This window comes from Pyxicephalus adspersus, unplaced genomic scaffold (assembly GCF_032062135.1).
Source record: "Pyxicephalus adspersus unplaced genomic scaffold, UCB_Pads_2.0 Sca57, whole genome shotgun sequence".
NCBI lineage: Eukaryota > Metazoa > Chordata > Amphibia > Anura > Pyxicephalidae > Pyxicephalus > Pyxicephalus adspersus.
This window is the reverse complement of record NW_027317064.1, coordinates 1-17,952: the sequence shown is the minus strand read 5'-3', so window position 1 is coordinate 17,952 and position 17,952 is coordinate 1. Positions and strand designations below refer to the sequence as shown.

At 36.6% G+C, this 17,952-nt stretch overlaps 1 protein-coding gene across 1 annotated transcript; it reads right to left on the bottom strand.

The window, feature by feature from the left end:
• Positions 1-6,767: 6,767 nt before the first annotated feature.
• On the bottom strand, positions 6,768-17,696 carry LOC140344827 (protein FAM98A-like; the record flags this gene model as incomplete). Its single annotated transcript, XM_072432033.1, is given in 4 exon segments — positions 6,768-8,892; positions 11,432-11,599; positions 15,432-15,548; positions 17,616-17,696. Coding segments are annotated over 4 exon segments (1,086 nt in total), but the record flags the coding sequence as incomplete, so codon positions are not given.
• Positions 17,697-17,952: the final 256 nt, after the last annotated feature.

The window sequence follows — 17,952 nt, the reverse complement described above, 5'->3', positions numbered from 1 at the left end:
CATCTTTTGTTATATTCTTTGTAATTTTCGTTTTTTTATTTTTGGAATGCCCTTTTCTTATTCTTTATGGCTTTTTTTAACATAAAGGAAAGAAATGGGCAAATTTTAGTATATTTTAAATAAGAACACTCATCGGGGGTGGGATGTTACAATTACAGATATTTTTGTGCTCTATTGTTTTTGGGAACCTCTGTATAGAATAGCGATTTTACTTCCCATGAAGACTGAGAGTGACCCAAAACCACTAAAGTGTGTTACATTGTACTGAATCCCATGAATTGTTCTTATTTAAAATACACTAAAATTTGCCAAGAAAAAACAGCCTTTTTTCTTCTTTGCACAGAAATGGGAATATTTCAAGTCTGTTCTACACTTATAAACTGGTGATTATATTCCAATAGGTAATAGGTTAGGAGGGTATAATAAAAACATATGTGACTCATAACTAATGTTAAAAAAAACCATAAAGAATTAGAAAAAGGCATTCAAAGAATATAAAAATTAAAGATATTTACTTTTATTATTAAAAAATTATAAAGAATATAGCAGAGTATCAAACCAAAAAAGCTGAAACAGAGGATTCACAATAACCCAACAGTAAAGTGTTCCCCAAAACACAACTCCTGTGTTTTTTAACTCCACTTAGTTAGTAATAATGTGTGCTTCATTCTGTATATAGTATACTGCTTTTTCTCTTACTTCTTTATGCTGTTCTATTATTCAACAAAATAGTTTATTTACAGTCAGTTATGTTATTCCTTAGCTCTGGTATAATTATTATTATAAAAATAAATTTAATTGCTTTCTTTTTTTTATATATGTTTCCTACCACAGAGCGCCCCTAAATTACACTCAATTTAAAATTGGTTTCTACCACTGAAGCATTAATGCAGACTTTATCTGATTCCAGTCTTCCTGTTGCAGTGACATACCCATATCTGGCCCCCATTTAGATATATAAGATAGTATGACCATATTTGTTTGAACGAAAGTATTATACAGAGCTGATAAAACTCCTTTTACCTTTACATTCTGTACACACAGTTTCTTAAACCATGTCATATTATTAATTCCAACAGTTAATCTCAGCCTAGTTTGTATAAAATGGCTGATCTAAGGACACCTAAAGAGTTATCAGGTGGGGCTTCATATTTTTCTCTAATCCCGCTAAAAGAACGAATCCCTGCCATATTAGTAAAATGACAAATTCTATATAAGTCCTTTCCCACCCACCAAGAAAACCGCCTTGGTTTCTCCAGACCAGGAGGAAACAACGGGTTCCCAATTAAAGAACTTACTAGGCTATGACCAGACATAAGGCCCCCCAATTATTTAATAGAGTCCCAAATTTTTAATGTATGTCTCAGTATTGGATTGGTGATGTGGCGCCGTTGTACCTCTGGAATCCAGAGTAATGTATCTATTGAAATTGGTGCCACCAATGTTTTCTCAATGGAAACCGTGAGTTCATTAACAAAAAAGAAAAACCCTGTGACCTGTGAATCCTTATCCAAATCTTATTTAAATTTGTGTATTTTATATAATATCCCTCTACCACTAGGACTAGGTAGTCATGCCAACTCTATAGGAACAACCACTAGGACACAAAAACCAAGGACAGATGGGGGACAGGGGGCAGGCCGACTAACACTCCCACATATGAAAAGGGAACATATATTATAGCCTACATAATTAATAATGTGACTATATGGTCAACATTGACCGATCCCAGCCGTTATTCGTATAATGCTCAATCCATGGTGACCATATTTTTTTAAATTTAGGAACCGAGGCAGTCAATATCACTCTCATCTTTTCATTCACCAAAAACCAGGACATTTTATTTTTATCTTGTTGCACATTGGGGGTTTTAGAACACCACTCTTTGGTCAAAACCATTTTGGCTAAAGTGAACAAATACGTTATCAATTTAAATTGAACATTGGTACAAAACGATGGTTTCAAACACAAAAGTGCCTCTGTCGGCTTTTTAGGAAATGCACGTGCCATCAAAGTATAGGCTATTTGATATACCCGCGTCCAAAATTTTCTTATTTTAGGACACTCCCACCAACTATATTAGATTGATTGATTGATTGATATGATGATTTACTACATCCTCTAAAACATTTACCCTCACAGATCGGCTGGAATTTAGTAAGCCTAGATGGAACCATATACCATCTTAACATCAATTTAAAATTGGTTTCTACCACTGAAGCATTAATGCAGACTTTATCTGATTCCAGTCTTCCTGTTGCAGTGACATACCCATATCTGGCCCCCTTTTAGATATATAAGATAGTATGACCATATTTGTTTGAACTAAAGTATTATACAGAGCTGATAAAACTCCTTTTACCTTTACATTCTGTACACACAGTTTCTCAAACCACGTCATATTATTAATTCCAACAGTTAATCTCAGCCTAGTTTGTATAAAATGGCTGATCCAAGGACACCTAAAGAGTTCTTCAGGTGGGGCTTCATATTTTTCTCTAATCCCGCTAAAAGAACGAATCCCTGCCATATTAGTAAAATGACAAATTCTGTATAAGTCCTTTTCCACCCACCAAGAAAACCGCCTTGGTTCCTCCAGACCAGGAGGAAACAACGGGTTCCCAATTAAAGAACTTTCTAGGCTATGACCAGACATAAGGCCCCCCAAAAATTTAATAGAGTCCCAAATTTTTAATGTATGTCTCGTATTGGATTGGTGATGTGGCGCCGTTGTACCTCTGGAATCCAGAGTAATGTATCTATTGAAATTGGTGCCACCAATGTTTTCTCAATGGAAACCCCCTTGAAATAACGTTCAGGTCTTCAGGGAACCCCTTCTTTGATTACTATATCCATAGCTCACAATACGCTGTCAGTAGCTGACTATTGGGAAGTATTTTATCCTTACAAATAGCCGAAAAGACCATTTGGGGGTCACCTAAACTGACCTTAAAGGCTCAGATTTCTCATTGCTCAAGGAAGTCCTGGCAGCCCCTGGAAGAACCCTGGTTAGCAAATGCTGATCTAGATATTGCTGAAAAAAACCTAAACATTATATTGTGTTCTTAAAGCAAAACTAAAGTTCCAATTTTCACCAATCTTGGACAGCATTATTAAATCAGGCCCAAAAAGTCTGCATGGGCAAAACTTTTTTTGGATGTGAAGTACAGTTATTTCTACCATATTACTGCTCTTGTTGCTGCAGAAAATCATATTTTTCTGTGGACATTCAGCTGAATTTGGACATTAGCTGAATTTGGTAATTCTGCTCATCTTTATTTTATATAGCTGGAGTTCAGTCTATATTAGTTTTTGTAACTAATGTATATGTTGGAATTTAATGTTTTAGTCATGTGTCAATTTTTTAATAAAAAAATGCTTAAAGCGTACCTAAACTCAACATTTTCACATTACATAAAAGGGTAGACAACCTTTGTATGTAAAGCAAAAATGTTATTTATTTCTTTTAGTGCTATACCCTTTTTTTTTAAAAAAAAAAAAAGGATGCAGAACCTCCCTCACTGAATTGGAGCACAGAGCCTCCCGGTATACCTACATCATGCATCCCGGGAGGCTCTGGGTGCTCTTTTTGCGCATGCTCGATAAAGGGCATGTTTTCTAATAAGGGAAAGAGATGCCGATCTAATGCATGGGCAGTGAGATCGACTCTCTTTTATCTTACCCTTTACAGTAGGTACGTCACCTGATCTTGCACATGTGCGAAGAAGACGGAAGAGAAGACAGAAAATGGTGGTGCCTGGTGCTTCCCCAGCGCCGGGACCAAGAGGAATTCCAGGACAATGCAGGACCGAATCAAGGGAAGGTCCAGCACCATCGAGGGATCTGTGGGATTAAAGGTGTCATTTTTTTGTTTTCAGTTTAGTTCAGCTTTAATTTAAATACAATTAAAAAAGCATGTCTGTTAATATTCTTCCTACTACCCATTGTTAATTCCAACAATGAAAGTGTGGGTCACTAAAATGACTCAACTTCAGTGCATTGAAGACCTTACTGCTTTATTCCAGGATTGATACATTACCTACATAACCACATGTAGATACGGTATAGCCTTCAGGGGATAAGCACAATTCAAAGATCTCTTAACATAGCAAAAGCTTTATTTATGCTGCTTGGGGACGCTTTTCATCCAATTCCCGTGCACCCATTCCTTCCTTGTTTTCTTCCTTATTTTCATAAACCTCCTTGCTTACTGTTCTTGTCTGTTTTTTTCCTACCATTTTCTCTCTTTTGGCCTTCCTGTCTGGCAAAAGTTTCCATTTGATTTTTTAATAAAAATGTTCTCACTATAACATCAGCAATTTATATTGATTATAAATATTGTTCCTATGTATCTCTGTTGTAGTGTGGCTTTTATGTGCTACACGATTTTAATAAATCTTTGTGGTTAATAAATGCTTATGTGTTTTCCATTATGTTCTAAAAATAAATGTTTATTTTACACAGAATGCTTTTGTTCAAACTTTTAACAGTTTTAATTCATTTTTTTGTATAATTTACTGCAATAAATTCTAACACAGTAGTTTCTTCTCTGTATGCATCAAGAGAGAAGCACAGTGACATCAGAAGGTTGTAAAAATGGGTTTGTTAACATACTACTCCAGCTAGCATAATTTAATTATGGCTGGCTGTCTAGATGATTACATAATTGAGAACCAATGGTACAATAATGAGTGTCTGCAGGCAACAGTGAACATTCCAAGTTCACTGATAAAAGGTATCCTCTCCAGTCTTTGAGTCCTTCAATAAATCAGCCCCAATATATTGGGAAAACGACACATACATTAGCAAAAATAACACAAGAACATTAAAAACCCAATACCAGGTTAACTTAAAAAAAAATAGTGTCCAAGCTAGATTAAAGAAAATCAGCTACTCCTCCCCTATTTCAGTCATTTAAAAATGATGAAAAACTGAGGACATACAGTACTTTAAGTCCCAATCATCATGGACCTGCACATAGGGAAGCATCACCATGGTCCCCGACACTGACAGATTAATGATACAGAAGACTTTACTACCAGTCTCATTAGCCAAAAATCTGTAAAGGGTAACACAAACATTTTTTTCAAAAGCACAACAAAATGCAAAATATAATAGCATGGTGGTATACAAGCCATATTGTCCATAATAGGAAAATCCTAATGCATTGGAAAAAAAACAGTAGTATTATTTTAGTATTTATTTAAAACACTTTACTTTATTCAACAACAGAGTGAACCTGCCAATTTCATTTTTATACCTTCTTGGATCCAAAGCACTTATTCGGTATTTACAATTTTTTCAGTTCAATAATTCCCATGCTCTCTGCCTTCCTATCCCCAGCTCAGCAGTACAATATATGTAGAATAATCATAATCTTTGGCTGAACAGTGTAGTGTTGCTGCAGATATCCCCGTAACCCACTCATCTTGAGCTTTTTTATATCCTCAAAGCGATTTCATTGTTCCAGGTCATCTAATTCTTTCTGTATGATAAGTTCAGATGCTGGGCTGAGTTTATTAAAGTAGCACATCAAAATGTTATCTCTTCCAGCTAATTTGCTGCTTTATCTGTGTAATACACACTTAAACTTGTTCCTTCACATGCTGCATATCTCACTTTAAGGATCAATTGGCATGTCTAAGTAGTTTTTCTTTTCTTTATTTTTTAGGTAAAGATTAAACACATAGAAATGTTTTCTTATAATATCCTGAACTAGGAGAAAAAGGGCAGACAGCCAAGGAGATTATATCAGCAGACTAAAAAAGAAAGATGATTGGGCATTCAACTCAACCCTTGACTAAGGAACTAGAAATATTAAAAGAGAAACAATTTGTAACTAAATGAACCAACCATGCCTGGCGCTTCCTGTGCACTATTGTGCAAAATCAGGTGCCATGCCTTCTTCTAAATGTAAATAAACACCTGTAGCCTCCCAGTATGTGTGATGTAAGTGTCCCAGGAGGCTGTGGGTTTCCCTGTAAAGACGTAAGGGGTTGGATGTTTAAAAATAAAGCAAATGTAAAATAAAAAACAATCCTTTAACATAATGTTGAAATTTTGAAGATAATTCCACTTTAACACCCTTGGAATATGGCCTCTGTTGCCCAGGGTTAAAAAACACTTGCAAATATGTGTTGAACTCCTCAGCAAGTGAAAGAACTTTTCAGCTAAGCCTTATTCTTGGAAGACCATTGATATAAATTGATTTTCTAAGATCAGGGCTAAATGAATCTGCAAGTAGCTCTTTACATTTTAAATAGGCTCTTAGGCTTTCTTAGGAGGGGTGAAAAATGATGTATAAGCCTAAAACGACACTGGAAATTAGATGTTAGCTTATAAAAGCACTTGAAATTGACTTGGTACAAGTCAGATAAATAGAAAAGTTGGTTATGTATGTTTACAGAAAAGATCAAAATGTGGACAATAAACTAAACTATTAAAAGAACAAGCATATAATGAAACCATATAGATAACACAAGGTACAGCCACAAATAGTATAGCTTATGGTTAGACTTTTGAGATGGATATATTATTAAGAGTATTGATGCTAGGTGAATAGTAATAATAAAGCCAGAGATAGCACTGCTTCCATCACTCTATATTATGTATAGACTGTATGATTAGTTTTATTCCTATAAAAAAAATTTTCACCTATAATGCCAAATCAAGCTCTTTATTGATAAAACAAACTTAAAGCATTAGGCTATATGCATGTTCTTTACATTAACTTATAGGATAGCAAGGACCGCAGTAAAAAAAAAAAACGTCAAAAGTAAAATCTCACAATTTCATACATGCAGCATATGCATTTGAAGGCAGTGTGGAACAAAAAATAAATTTTTTTTACCAGAACTTAAACATGAAAAAAAGCTTATGTAGCTAGTCATTAATTGCAATAATGCAAGCAGGAAAATACCACAAAGGGCACATTGAATAAGGCAAACATCAAACCAATGTCAATCATCTTTTTCTATTGTTCAGAAAATGAAATGTGACCGTTAAGGGTCAATAAACCCTTTCTCACTGTTCTCTGGGGGCAAAATCTTGTTGACATGGTCAAACCTTCCCCTTTTCCTTTTTTCTAGCTTGTAAACAATATACCCTTGTGAATAAATCAGAAATTAGTAACAAATGTTTATTGTTAAACTTATATGATAGGCAGGGCACTTAAAACTAAAAGAACTCCGAAACAAACTGCTACCAATATCAAGTATTCCTTTACATCTCTTTAAAAATATTTATACAAATACAGCATATCTTAAAGGCCAATAACAAAGAATAGAAAAAAACATGCAAACAGATGTAGGGCAATTGTCCATACCAACCAACCACTGACTTTGCCACTATGAGCATAAACCAGGGTAAATGTTTTTATTTGTATAAACTAGAAGGCTTTATAACATAACATTTTGGGTTATTCCATTTACATAATCTTTATGAAAAACAATACCAAATTCAGTCCAAAAAAAAAAAAAAAAAAGTTCTACTCCAAAAAACTGCTCAGATCTTTTTTAGACTGAGCATGATAAGGGTATCTAACGTGTATAAAGTCTAATAAGTGTGTGCTACAAACTTATCAGAGTTGTGCACTTATAGTGACTGATAGACTTCCATAAATCATGCTGATTACAGCATTGTTTATCTTGTTGCAGGAGGGAACTGCCTGATGTGAATTATTTTTAAAATTTTACATATAGTTCTGCTTTATATTCTGACTAGCTAAAGCAAGGAAAAGTAATATAAATTTGTTCTGTGAAACAAGTCTTTGACAAGAGTTTCTGTGAAACTAGCGAGCAAAGTGGCGCAATAGACATGTTTCTGCCACACATCCACAATCACTAATCATTAGAAGTTTTCACCCTTCATTTTTGGGTGCCTTTTTTTTAACCAGTTTAATTACAAACCCTTACCCTTAAATGCAAATGCAATATTTTGTGAGACAAAGGCAACCTAACAAACGGCATCTCTTGAAAGGCAACAGTAGGAATAACATTTTATTGTTATGTTCACACATGCATCAAAGCTATGGGATTGCGCACGCACGCACGCACGCACGCACGCACACACACACACACACACACACCAAAAAAAAAGAAAAAGAAAAACCCTTTCTGATCAGGTTATCACAACTATTACGTGAGCTCTACTTTAAGTGAAGTTTAAATGATCTCAACTGGTGTAATGTCTTCCTTGTCCAAAACCAGACTGATTATATTGATAGCCTCCATGTTGAAAGTGCTGCTCAAACTGACCACCTTGGTTATAAGTTTGTGCACCACGGCCACCCCAACCACCACCCTGCCCTCTTCCACCACGGCCACCTCTGCCTCCTCTTCCGCTGCCACGACCACCTCCTCGGTCATTGTGATGGCCACCATCTTGAAATCTGTTATCTTGTTGATAACCACCTCCTTGATAGCCGCTACCAGAGTAGGATGAACCTTGGTAGGCTCCATATCCTCCTCCCTGGTATCCACTTCCACCTTGGAATCCTCCTCCGCCTCCTTGATATCCAACACCTTGGTACCCTCCTCCTCCACTCTGGTAGCCACCAGTTTGATGAAAGCCTCCGTCATGATAATGTCCACCAGAACCACTGCCACCACCATCTGTCCAGCCTCCTTGTACTTTACTCCCTCTACCTCCTCTATTTCCTTGATCATAGTTACCACGTCCCCTTCCACCACCTTGCTCATAGCCACCGCGGCCCCCTCCCTGTTCATAGCCACCGCGGCCACCGTAAGACTGTTCAAATCCACCTCTTCCTCCACCTCTACCACCACCTTGTTGTGGGCCATCTTGTCTCTTCTGCCAAGGTGGCATTTCTGGGGGAGGTGGTTCTATTTCATTAGGCCTGCCACCTCTGTCAGGAACTCTTCCCATTAATACCTGTTTTTTAAAAAAAACACAACACTATCAGTAAGAATTGTCCACAGCATGCAATTTTAAAACAGTACAGTTACAAAGACAAAATGTTCATGGGCTCAATGTGCCCCAGCTATTATAAGGCAACATTCTTTCAATTTTAGTTTTTAACAATCCGTTTTGAATGTGCAAGACTACTGCAGAACCAGAACTATTGATTCCAGTAATATTGGCTTACAGGTAAAGAACATTCTCCATAGCACATTGTCTTATGCTTAAAACATATCTAAACCCTAAAGCAATGTTTTTCATATTGCAGCTTCCCAGTCAATATATTTCAGGAAGTTTAACAGTAAGCAATGGCTCAGGCAACTTCTGTTTTAGTCCCACTCAAACCAATTTAACTTAAATTTATATGGAATTTAAATAGGTTCCCAAAAAGGTCAGCTTTTACCTGTTTAAAGCTTTATAATAAATAAATAATATAAATAAAATTAAAACAAAATTAACACTAAGGAGGAATGTAGTTGCCCATAGCAATTCCTGAGATGTGAAGGATACAATTTTTGTTCTTGGGTTTAAATTCACTTTAAATAGACAATAAATTGAGACCTAGATATACAATTACATATAGACCTGCATAATAAATTATCTGTCCAGCTTTATATTTTATAGTCAGTCTAGAAAGATGGTACTAACATCTGGCACTTAAATTTAAAAGCATCATCATTCTAAACAGGAAACCATGTCCCAGCAGTTACACAGTCTAGTTAAAAATTCATAATAAAATGTTTAAGTTAGCAGCTGGGAATTTCATTACTTAATAGAAAAATCAATTTACACCTAAAATGACAGTTAGCAGGATACCTTATGAATTCAAAATTAAAAATGTATTCCAGTTTTTGTTATATTTATAAGTAAGCAAAATATGTTTTCAAACTGTTTTTAAAGCGATGTTCTCGTTTAAAAAGCTCACGAGCACAGAGTAGCTAGCCTAATGTGTACTCAAAGTACTAGACTATAATAACGGTACTCTAAACAGGGCTGTCACCTTCCCCCTCGTATTATGTTCTGATTATGGAACACATAGCGAATCAAATCTATCTTTTAAAAAGGTATTCAAACTGACAACCATAATGTCAAATCATCACTTTTTTCTGATCTCAATGTGTGTCACCAATTCCCATATTTCTTTGGTGTGTATTATCAATGAAATAAAACCGATGGGCACCCTTTTCAAGGTCAATTTTTCTAAATACATGAACATCACTCTTTCACCCCATGTAGATTCCATTTTTTACAACAACTTCTCTTTTAGAGAATGCTCTGAATACCTGAAATATCTAGGTGTCTATAATCAGGCTGATGTCTCGCTCTCAACTTTTCACCCCCCTTTCCTCTACTGCTTATTCACTTTCCCTATTGTTTTTGTCTAGTTTGGTAAGGTCCTATGCTCCTTCCTTCCCTCCTTTATTTGTGCTCATATTCCTCTATAGTCTCCTACATGCACCTTTTTAGACCCCCTGTGCTCATTTATTCTCAATTAAACTCCATTGAAGCCTTTTCTTCTCTATTGCCTTTTTGAACTTACATCTGAATGGCTCAAGTTGACCGGGATAAGTGCTGCTCACTCGTTCTCCCCCCTCCCCACTTGATAGAACAGAACGGCGCTGTATACATATCGCTCGTTGATTCGTCTTTCGGTCTTTTGCCATTGGAAATGATCGTGAAAGATCTAATGTGTGTACAAAGCCTTAGTTTGCATTTTTCTCTTGGTGATATCCTGGACACTATACACCATTCCCACCATTTGTGCTCTTCGGGAAACTTTGTTTGAATGTTTGCGCACATTATGATTTCACTTACATTCAGACAGTCAACAAAATATAATTGGTAGGAACAACAAGACTCCCTTGTAACACAGGAAGTGTGCAAAAGACAAATGACATACATGATATATTTTTGCACTTATGGAACAAATAATAAAATACATTTCATGGTATGACATTATTTGACAGGCCAAAATAGGAATACATAGAAAAATGTAATGGTTAAGTTTAAATACACAATAATAAACAGCATTTCACCTATTTTCTGCATGGTTTGACTATCATGAGTTATATCCTAGGAGACTTCCTGCATAGGTGCATGGGGGGGGGAAAAAATGAGGGGACAACAAATTTGTGATGGGGGAGAGGTTGTATGCATTGTTTTTAGATTCATAGTAGATATATGCAAACAGTGGTCGATAACGGCTTGACGTTATTTTTGTGTTTTAGAGAAAAAATGTTTTTTTAAATTAGAGAGGAATGTAATGGTTTAAAATGAAATGTACAATGAGGGAACAGAAGATATATCTTTAAATGAGCAGCCCTTAGCAGTTTCTATAAAAATTAGGTGTTTTGTTGCAGTATGCGTCTATCCTCAGTAGAGCCAGAATGCAGTAAGATGAGCAGTGATAGTGGTTGTATGCCTTTCTTCTGGGTAAAAAAAAATACCAAAAACGGTTTGGCTGGTATTGAGCTTTTAAACCCAGAACATATTGTTTTCTAAGAAAGCTAACCTTATTTATAGCACAGGCAGTCTTCTCCCGGATTGATCCACTGCTAGTCCTTAGGATTTTGGACAGATCATGTCGTGCCGCCAGAAGATGAGCAACAGAAATGCTGCTTTTGCTTAACAAGGATGCTCGCTTCGGCTGGTAAACTTTGGCCAGTTTGTCAGATTGACTCTGTTCAAAATTAAACATACAATAACAACAATAAATATTTTTCTGTACTATTACACAGCTAACATAAAAACACATGATTTATCTGTAGATGCCAATTAAAGAGCAATAAACAGTTATCAAAAGTAAAGTCATTCTATTCTTTACGTAATACAAACCTCATATGCAAAATTACTTCCAGTTTCAACACTGCTTGCTTTTCTGGATTTAGTCTTGGCTATCATTTGTGATGAAAAACTGGGCTCTAAGATGCCAGAAGATACACCAAACATCTTTGTGAATCTGAAGTGTTCTGCTTACCCTGACCAGTTCTCAGGTTATTGTGACATTTCCTTTTATTCTCCTAGTTTCACAATGGCTGCTTTAGCTCTGATCTACTGGTCTGGGGCAGTCCCCCTTTTCAAAGTCCACTACTCAGAGATGTACAATTGGCTGAGATATGCAGGGTCCTCTACTGCACAGCTATCAAGGAAACATCTGCACTTACTTTGTAAGCTGTGCGTTGCATATTCTGGATACGGTACCTAAGATCACATAACCTGGACTACTTTAAGTGGCACACTACATTGAAGACTGTATGTCAAGGTGTACCATGCACGATCTGAATTGCTGTACATCACAAACATTTTTTTACCTTTTCCCCTCAATTGAGTCCATGAAATCTAGGGCCACTAATGCACATGCATACATTTTGTTTAATCTCTTTTTTTGAGCTATCCACAGTCAGCCTTAACATTTTTACTATTATAATAATGTTTATTTTCAACAAAAACTTTTCTCAACAAAAAGCTTTTGCGGCATATTCACCCACTGGTGTGTTTCTATTGCCGTACAATGCATAGTATTGTACAATGAAGAAAATCTCTGCTACAGTACAGAATATAAATACAACATTGCCCTCTAGTGGCCAGAGATCAGACAGTTTTACACTACTGAATAAGTCAATTTCAGGTTAACCAATTGTGAAAACTTGGGTTCTTGTTGGTATGGAAGTATTACACAATCTTCCTTTTACATTTACAACACTGCTAATAGTAAAATATTGATAAAGCTCAGCAAACAACAACTGCAACACAGACTACAGTACAACTAAGAATTCTGCATCCAACATAAAACTGTTTTTGTGGAGTCCAGGGACACAGGAAGTCAAACTTTTGGGTTATACTGTCGCTTCCAGAATGACAGGAAAATAAATTTAAACAAAATAATTTTCTGGTGAGCACAAAAACCTTCATAGATGCACAAAAGAAGTATTTCACCTTCAGGATACTAAGTGAGGGTTCAGAAAAACAGCAGATACTAAAATCAAAAAAAAAAATCAAAAAAAAAATCACAGATTTAGAAGCAGTACACCTTGACAGGCAAGGGCCCAAGCTTGAACGATGGTCTGCCTTAACCATTAATAGAATGAAGAACTGGAGTAGCCATCTGGGATGACAATGAGAATCAGTTTCCCTGATAGAAGCAGTGGCTAATAGAAAGACACTCACATTCCAATAATGCAGAACAATTTCCTTATGCGGAACTAAAGTCAGAAAATGAAAAGAACAATGTTCTGGGAAATTCCTGGTGCTCAAGACCCCCTTGTCCTTACATGAAATAACAAAAATGTTTCACAGGTGAGGCACACCTGTTCTGAAATACTACGTCATGAGTGAGAACACACACACACAAAAAATATTTCTAAGAGGCTCAAATAATTTCTGGAGTTAAGGGAGAACCAGACTCAAATCCCAAGTCAAAGGAGAATGGATAGGTAAAACTAGAAGACTGTACACAGGTTTTAACCAGAATGAGAAACCAACAGTCTCTGAAATAAGACACAAACTCTGGTTCAAAGATGTCCTTTTCTAATACGAACCTAGGCTTAAACAGAAAGAAGGCAAAACCTGTGAAGGAGGATGTCAAATTGATTCTCTGGATGAAGACCTGGAAGAACATACTAAAAAAAAATTATCCTAAGAGCCATAGCTCTGCATTGGCTTGAACTAGTCCACGAAATAGGAAAACCCTTAATTTTGATCCAGGAGAAGCAAATAATGAAGAGGTATAAATTAGGGTGTACTAATGTTATGGAACCACTGGAAAATCCATTGCATCTATTAGAGGATTCTTGTACCTGGCATTAGTTGTGAAACGTGGCTTCCAGGTCTACAACTGATGTTTTGGACTTCTGACGAAGGTCCAGAAACACCTTCCACAACCACAACACCCATTCTAGGTGCTCCAGAGTAAGACAATCTGGTTGTGCTCTACACTCTGGTTGCATTCAGTGACCAGAGCTGGGACGTAAAGTCCTATCCAGGAAAGGATCTTTTTTTTTTGTGGCTAGACTAGTTCCACCCTGATGGATGATGCCACTGCCTTGGTACTGTCCAACTGAATCTCAATATCATGACCTTCCAGAAGGACTGGGTCCATTGCTGTAGGTACCATCATTTTGACACAGCCAGAAGGAGGATCCCTAAAATGACTAGAATGAATGACTTGCCCAACTCTATACCCAGATTCTTGTACATCTGACAAGCTTGCATCCCTATGATGTCCTCAAAGGCTTGGAACCCCAATTTCTAAAAAAAGGAACACATGTATTCTTTAGTTTTATGATGGTATGCAAAGCCAAAGCAGAGCCCTAATTTTAGAGTGCTCGCAGAAGATTGGATCTGGTTAGGTACATATTAGAGCGAATCTCTGACGGCGTCTGTGTCTAACAGGTCAATGTCTTGGACAAATCAGATACAGAATCTGTAAAAAGAAGGCACTGAAGCATGCTTGTGGCATCTGAAGGTATTGCCTGTAATTAAAGAGAACCCAGTCTAACATTGAAAAAAAATATTATTATACAGTCTTGTTTTAGAACATATTGCTGTAGAGCAGTAACAGGTACATTAGGTCTTAAAAGCTTGCTACATTCTATTCTTTTTAACTCAGGGCATCTATGTTAGCATAATTCCACTGTGCAAGAGTTGATCATTTTTCTGCCTGCCACTTGGCTGTTTTTTCTTGGTAGTAGTGGAGTTGTGATGATAAAAGCATTTGGTTACTATGGTAACCACTAGGTTGGGAAGCCCTAAGCATGTAATGCTCCATACAGCACAACTTCCTGCTAAGTGCTACAATTTAATGGAAGGAGCCACAGATCAGGAAAAAAAATATGAAGGTAAGAGGATGATTTTCAAAGAGGTATGGATTGATCTGTTCTTAAACTGCACATTTCATTAGCAATAAAATAAAGTAATACAGCATATTTCTTTTTTTAAGCAGGTCATTTGGGCCTTGCATGAATGTAGAAAAAAAAATTATAAAAGGCTGGGGCGGACATTGTCTGCAGAGTGTTAATAGGAGGCACGCAGTATGGCGAAACTGACCTTCCTGGGTCTATACCAAGACAAGTTGTATTACCATGGCGGACAGGCAAATTAAAGCTCAGTGTATGAGGCAAGGTTTAGATACTCATGGAACCCAAACAGCTAAAAGCTGGATGACAGAGTAGGCCACAACAATGTAGGTAAGCCGCAGTAGCAGGTTCAAGGTCCGAGCGACACTTTGCGCTGGCAAGCAGCAGTGGGGAGATGCTGCCTGTTTACTGTATGAGGAGAAAGGCAAGTCTGCACCCAGCAGATGACATCAGTGGTCAGTTACAAATTGGTAACCTCTCTAAATAACTGCAGTCAGGAAATTTAAAAGTGACAAGGTACCTAAATAAAGAGGTTGCTCTCAATACTTTGCCTGACTACCCTACTTATAAAGCAAATTCACAGAGACCAAGCAAGTGAAAAGGGGGCAAGACACTGGATAAAGGCATGGTCTATTTATTTTGAATCCATTGGATTACCTTCGCTCGGTCTGACCAACCAAATGACTGTACTGTCACATCCAAACGTTTAATCAACATTTTTCTCCGGACCTCATATTCATTAGTTATGGATTGATTAATTGCTTCAATTTTCTCCTAGGAAAAAAAACAAAAAAAACTTTGTAAATTAATTTCTGAGCACCTGACAGACAAAACGTTCAAAAACAAGTTTATTAACCTCCTGGGTGGTTCATTTCTATCTGGATTTATATGTCTAAAAGCAGGACATTGTCTTTCATGAAAATTTATATTACATTGTAGACCTATAATTCTTAGGCATAATTCACCGAAATATGTCCAATATTTAATAAAATTATTAATAAACTTTAAATAAAAACAAAACAAAAAAAAAAACACAAAAATCTGTTAAAACAAGGGTGCAAAATACTGAAACCTGCAATATAACTATACAGTAGCATATATATTATAATGATTACTTTGTATTGGATTCAAAAAAGTTATTTTGTATTGAATCCAATAGAAAATAATTTGAAATTCCCGCCACGCTCCCTCACATGCACCAACGTTCCCAGGAACCGGCAGTGCACTTGCCAGGGGACAGATCGGAGGAAGAGGACGCGGCCCGAGGATGGGATCTGACAGGCAGGACACTGGAAGACGCTGGTGGGAGCAGGTGAATCTTTATTTTTTTTATGTTTTTAGCTACCTCGAGTGTGGCTTGGGGTTACCACAGGGAGGTTAAATTACGAAGTACAGTTTCTGCACATGCTGTTACAAGCCCAATTGTAACAAGCATATTTGCAGGCGTTCTGACAAGAAAACTGGCAAACAAAAAGATAAAAGATACAGCAGGATTAACTGCCACATTTGATGTTCTCCAGAAGATGCTCTAGTAAATTCAACATTTAATTTCCATTTAATGTCTGCACATTTTTTATTCAACTAGGGTATTTGTCTAAAAGTAAAATCAAAGAATTAAAAGTAAATAGTCATCTAAAAAACACTCCAAATACAACACATCTACTCCCATTCTTTAAATAACCAGGGACTTTACTGCTAGTTCAAGTAAAAAAAAATAAAAAATAAAATAGGCCCCTAAGTAAAAAATAGCATTCTTTCAATAAACAGATTGTGAAAAATATGTGTATAATGATGGTGGGGCAACCACATATTTATAATTACAGGTGAGCTCTGGCTCTTCTTGTGACCATGCCTTAATGTATTTTATTTCTGTACTGATATATTACCCTTGGTTTTCTTAGTTGCACTTTAGATATTGCATACATAATTCCGGGCTTGTTAATATGTCAAATTTTTCCATATTTTTGTATTATGCCCCAAATGTCCAATGTCAGGCATGCACAGAAAGAGCAACCCACAGCCTCCTGGGATAGGAGACACAAATATCCCAGGAGGCTGCAGATTTCCCCTTTAGTATTTACCATCATTGCAGTAATAACTAAGAGGGAGGGGGTCCTCCTCATAAAAAAAAAAAAAAAATGTTTCCATTATAAAAAAAAATGGAAAGTCACTATTTTATATAGTGTTAAGCCTGTGAAATTCATTGAATTTCACATGTAATGACATAATTGGCACCACTGTAATAGCTGTGTTTATGTAAATGCTGCATTCTAACAACTCTCGACATGTGTTCAAAATCTCCCAAACCATTAGTTGTAATAACTTGACATTTCCAGGTGCGCACCCTAATGCTCCTTGCTATGTTATTGGCCCCAGGGCTCCCCCATAGATACTAGTGTCCCACAGGTGATCCTCATAACTACTGGTAACTAAAATTTAATAATTTCCAGATATTTCCTTTATTTCCAGATATGGTTGAGTTTTAATTTAGGGACCCCACCCCAATGCTGCTGGGTCAGGGTTCACCAATTTGCATTTTTAATTTTAGGCTCCTAGACATACTTTTATTTGAAGCAGCAACTGCGATGTTCAATAGTTTTTTTAAAATGTGACCGCCATATCTGGAAATTCTTTAACACTGAGGGGCTTAAATTTTGGTTACCATGAGGGTCAACTGTGCACCCTGAAAATCTCAGATCATTACCACCAACAGATGGTGGGCAAAGTGGAAAATTTCATTTTTGGATAAGCTTGACCATTAAATAGATTTGTAGTTAGACATTTCAGAATGAATTTAGCATGAAACTCAAGGAAACAGTATCATGTAAATATATAACTCACCCAATGAGTTGGCCCCAATGTCTTGTTCAGAAGAGGCTTTCCAATGTAATTAGGTGGCACTTTTGCTAAGGTTTCTTTTAGCTAGGAATAATATAGAAGAATATCATAAAAACAACTGAAGGAAAAACAAAACAAAAACTCAGGTATTTAAACAGTATTTGGTCTGAGCACAGCAGTTATGCAGTGGTCCTAGATCCCCATAAAAATTAACTAGTCTAGAACTAGTCCCATTTTCTAAAGGGTCATGTAGGGCCTTAAAACAGCAACTTGGCTTAGTTATTTATTCTTTACCTAGCCAAATAAATTGATACAAACCCCTAGTTCAATTGAGGACTAC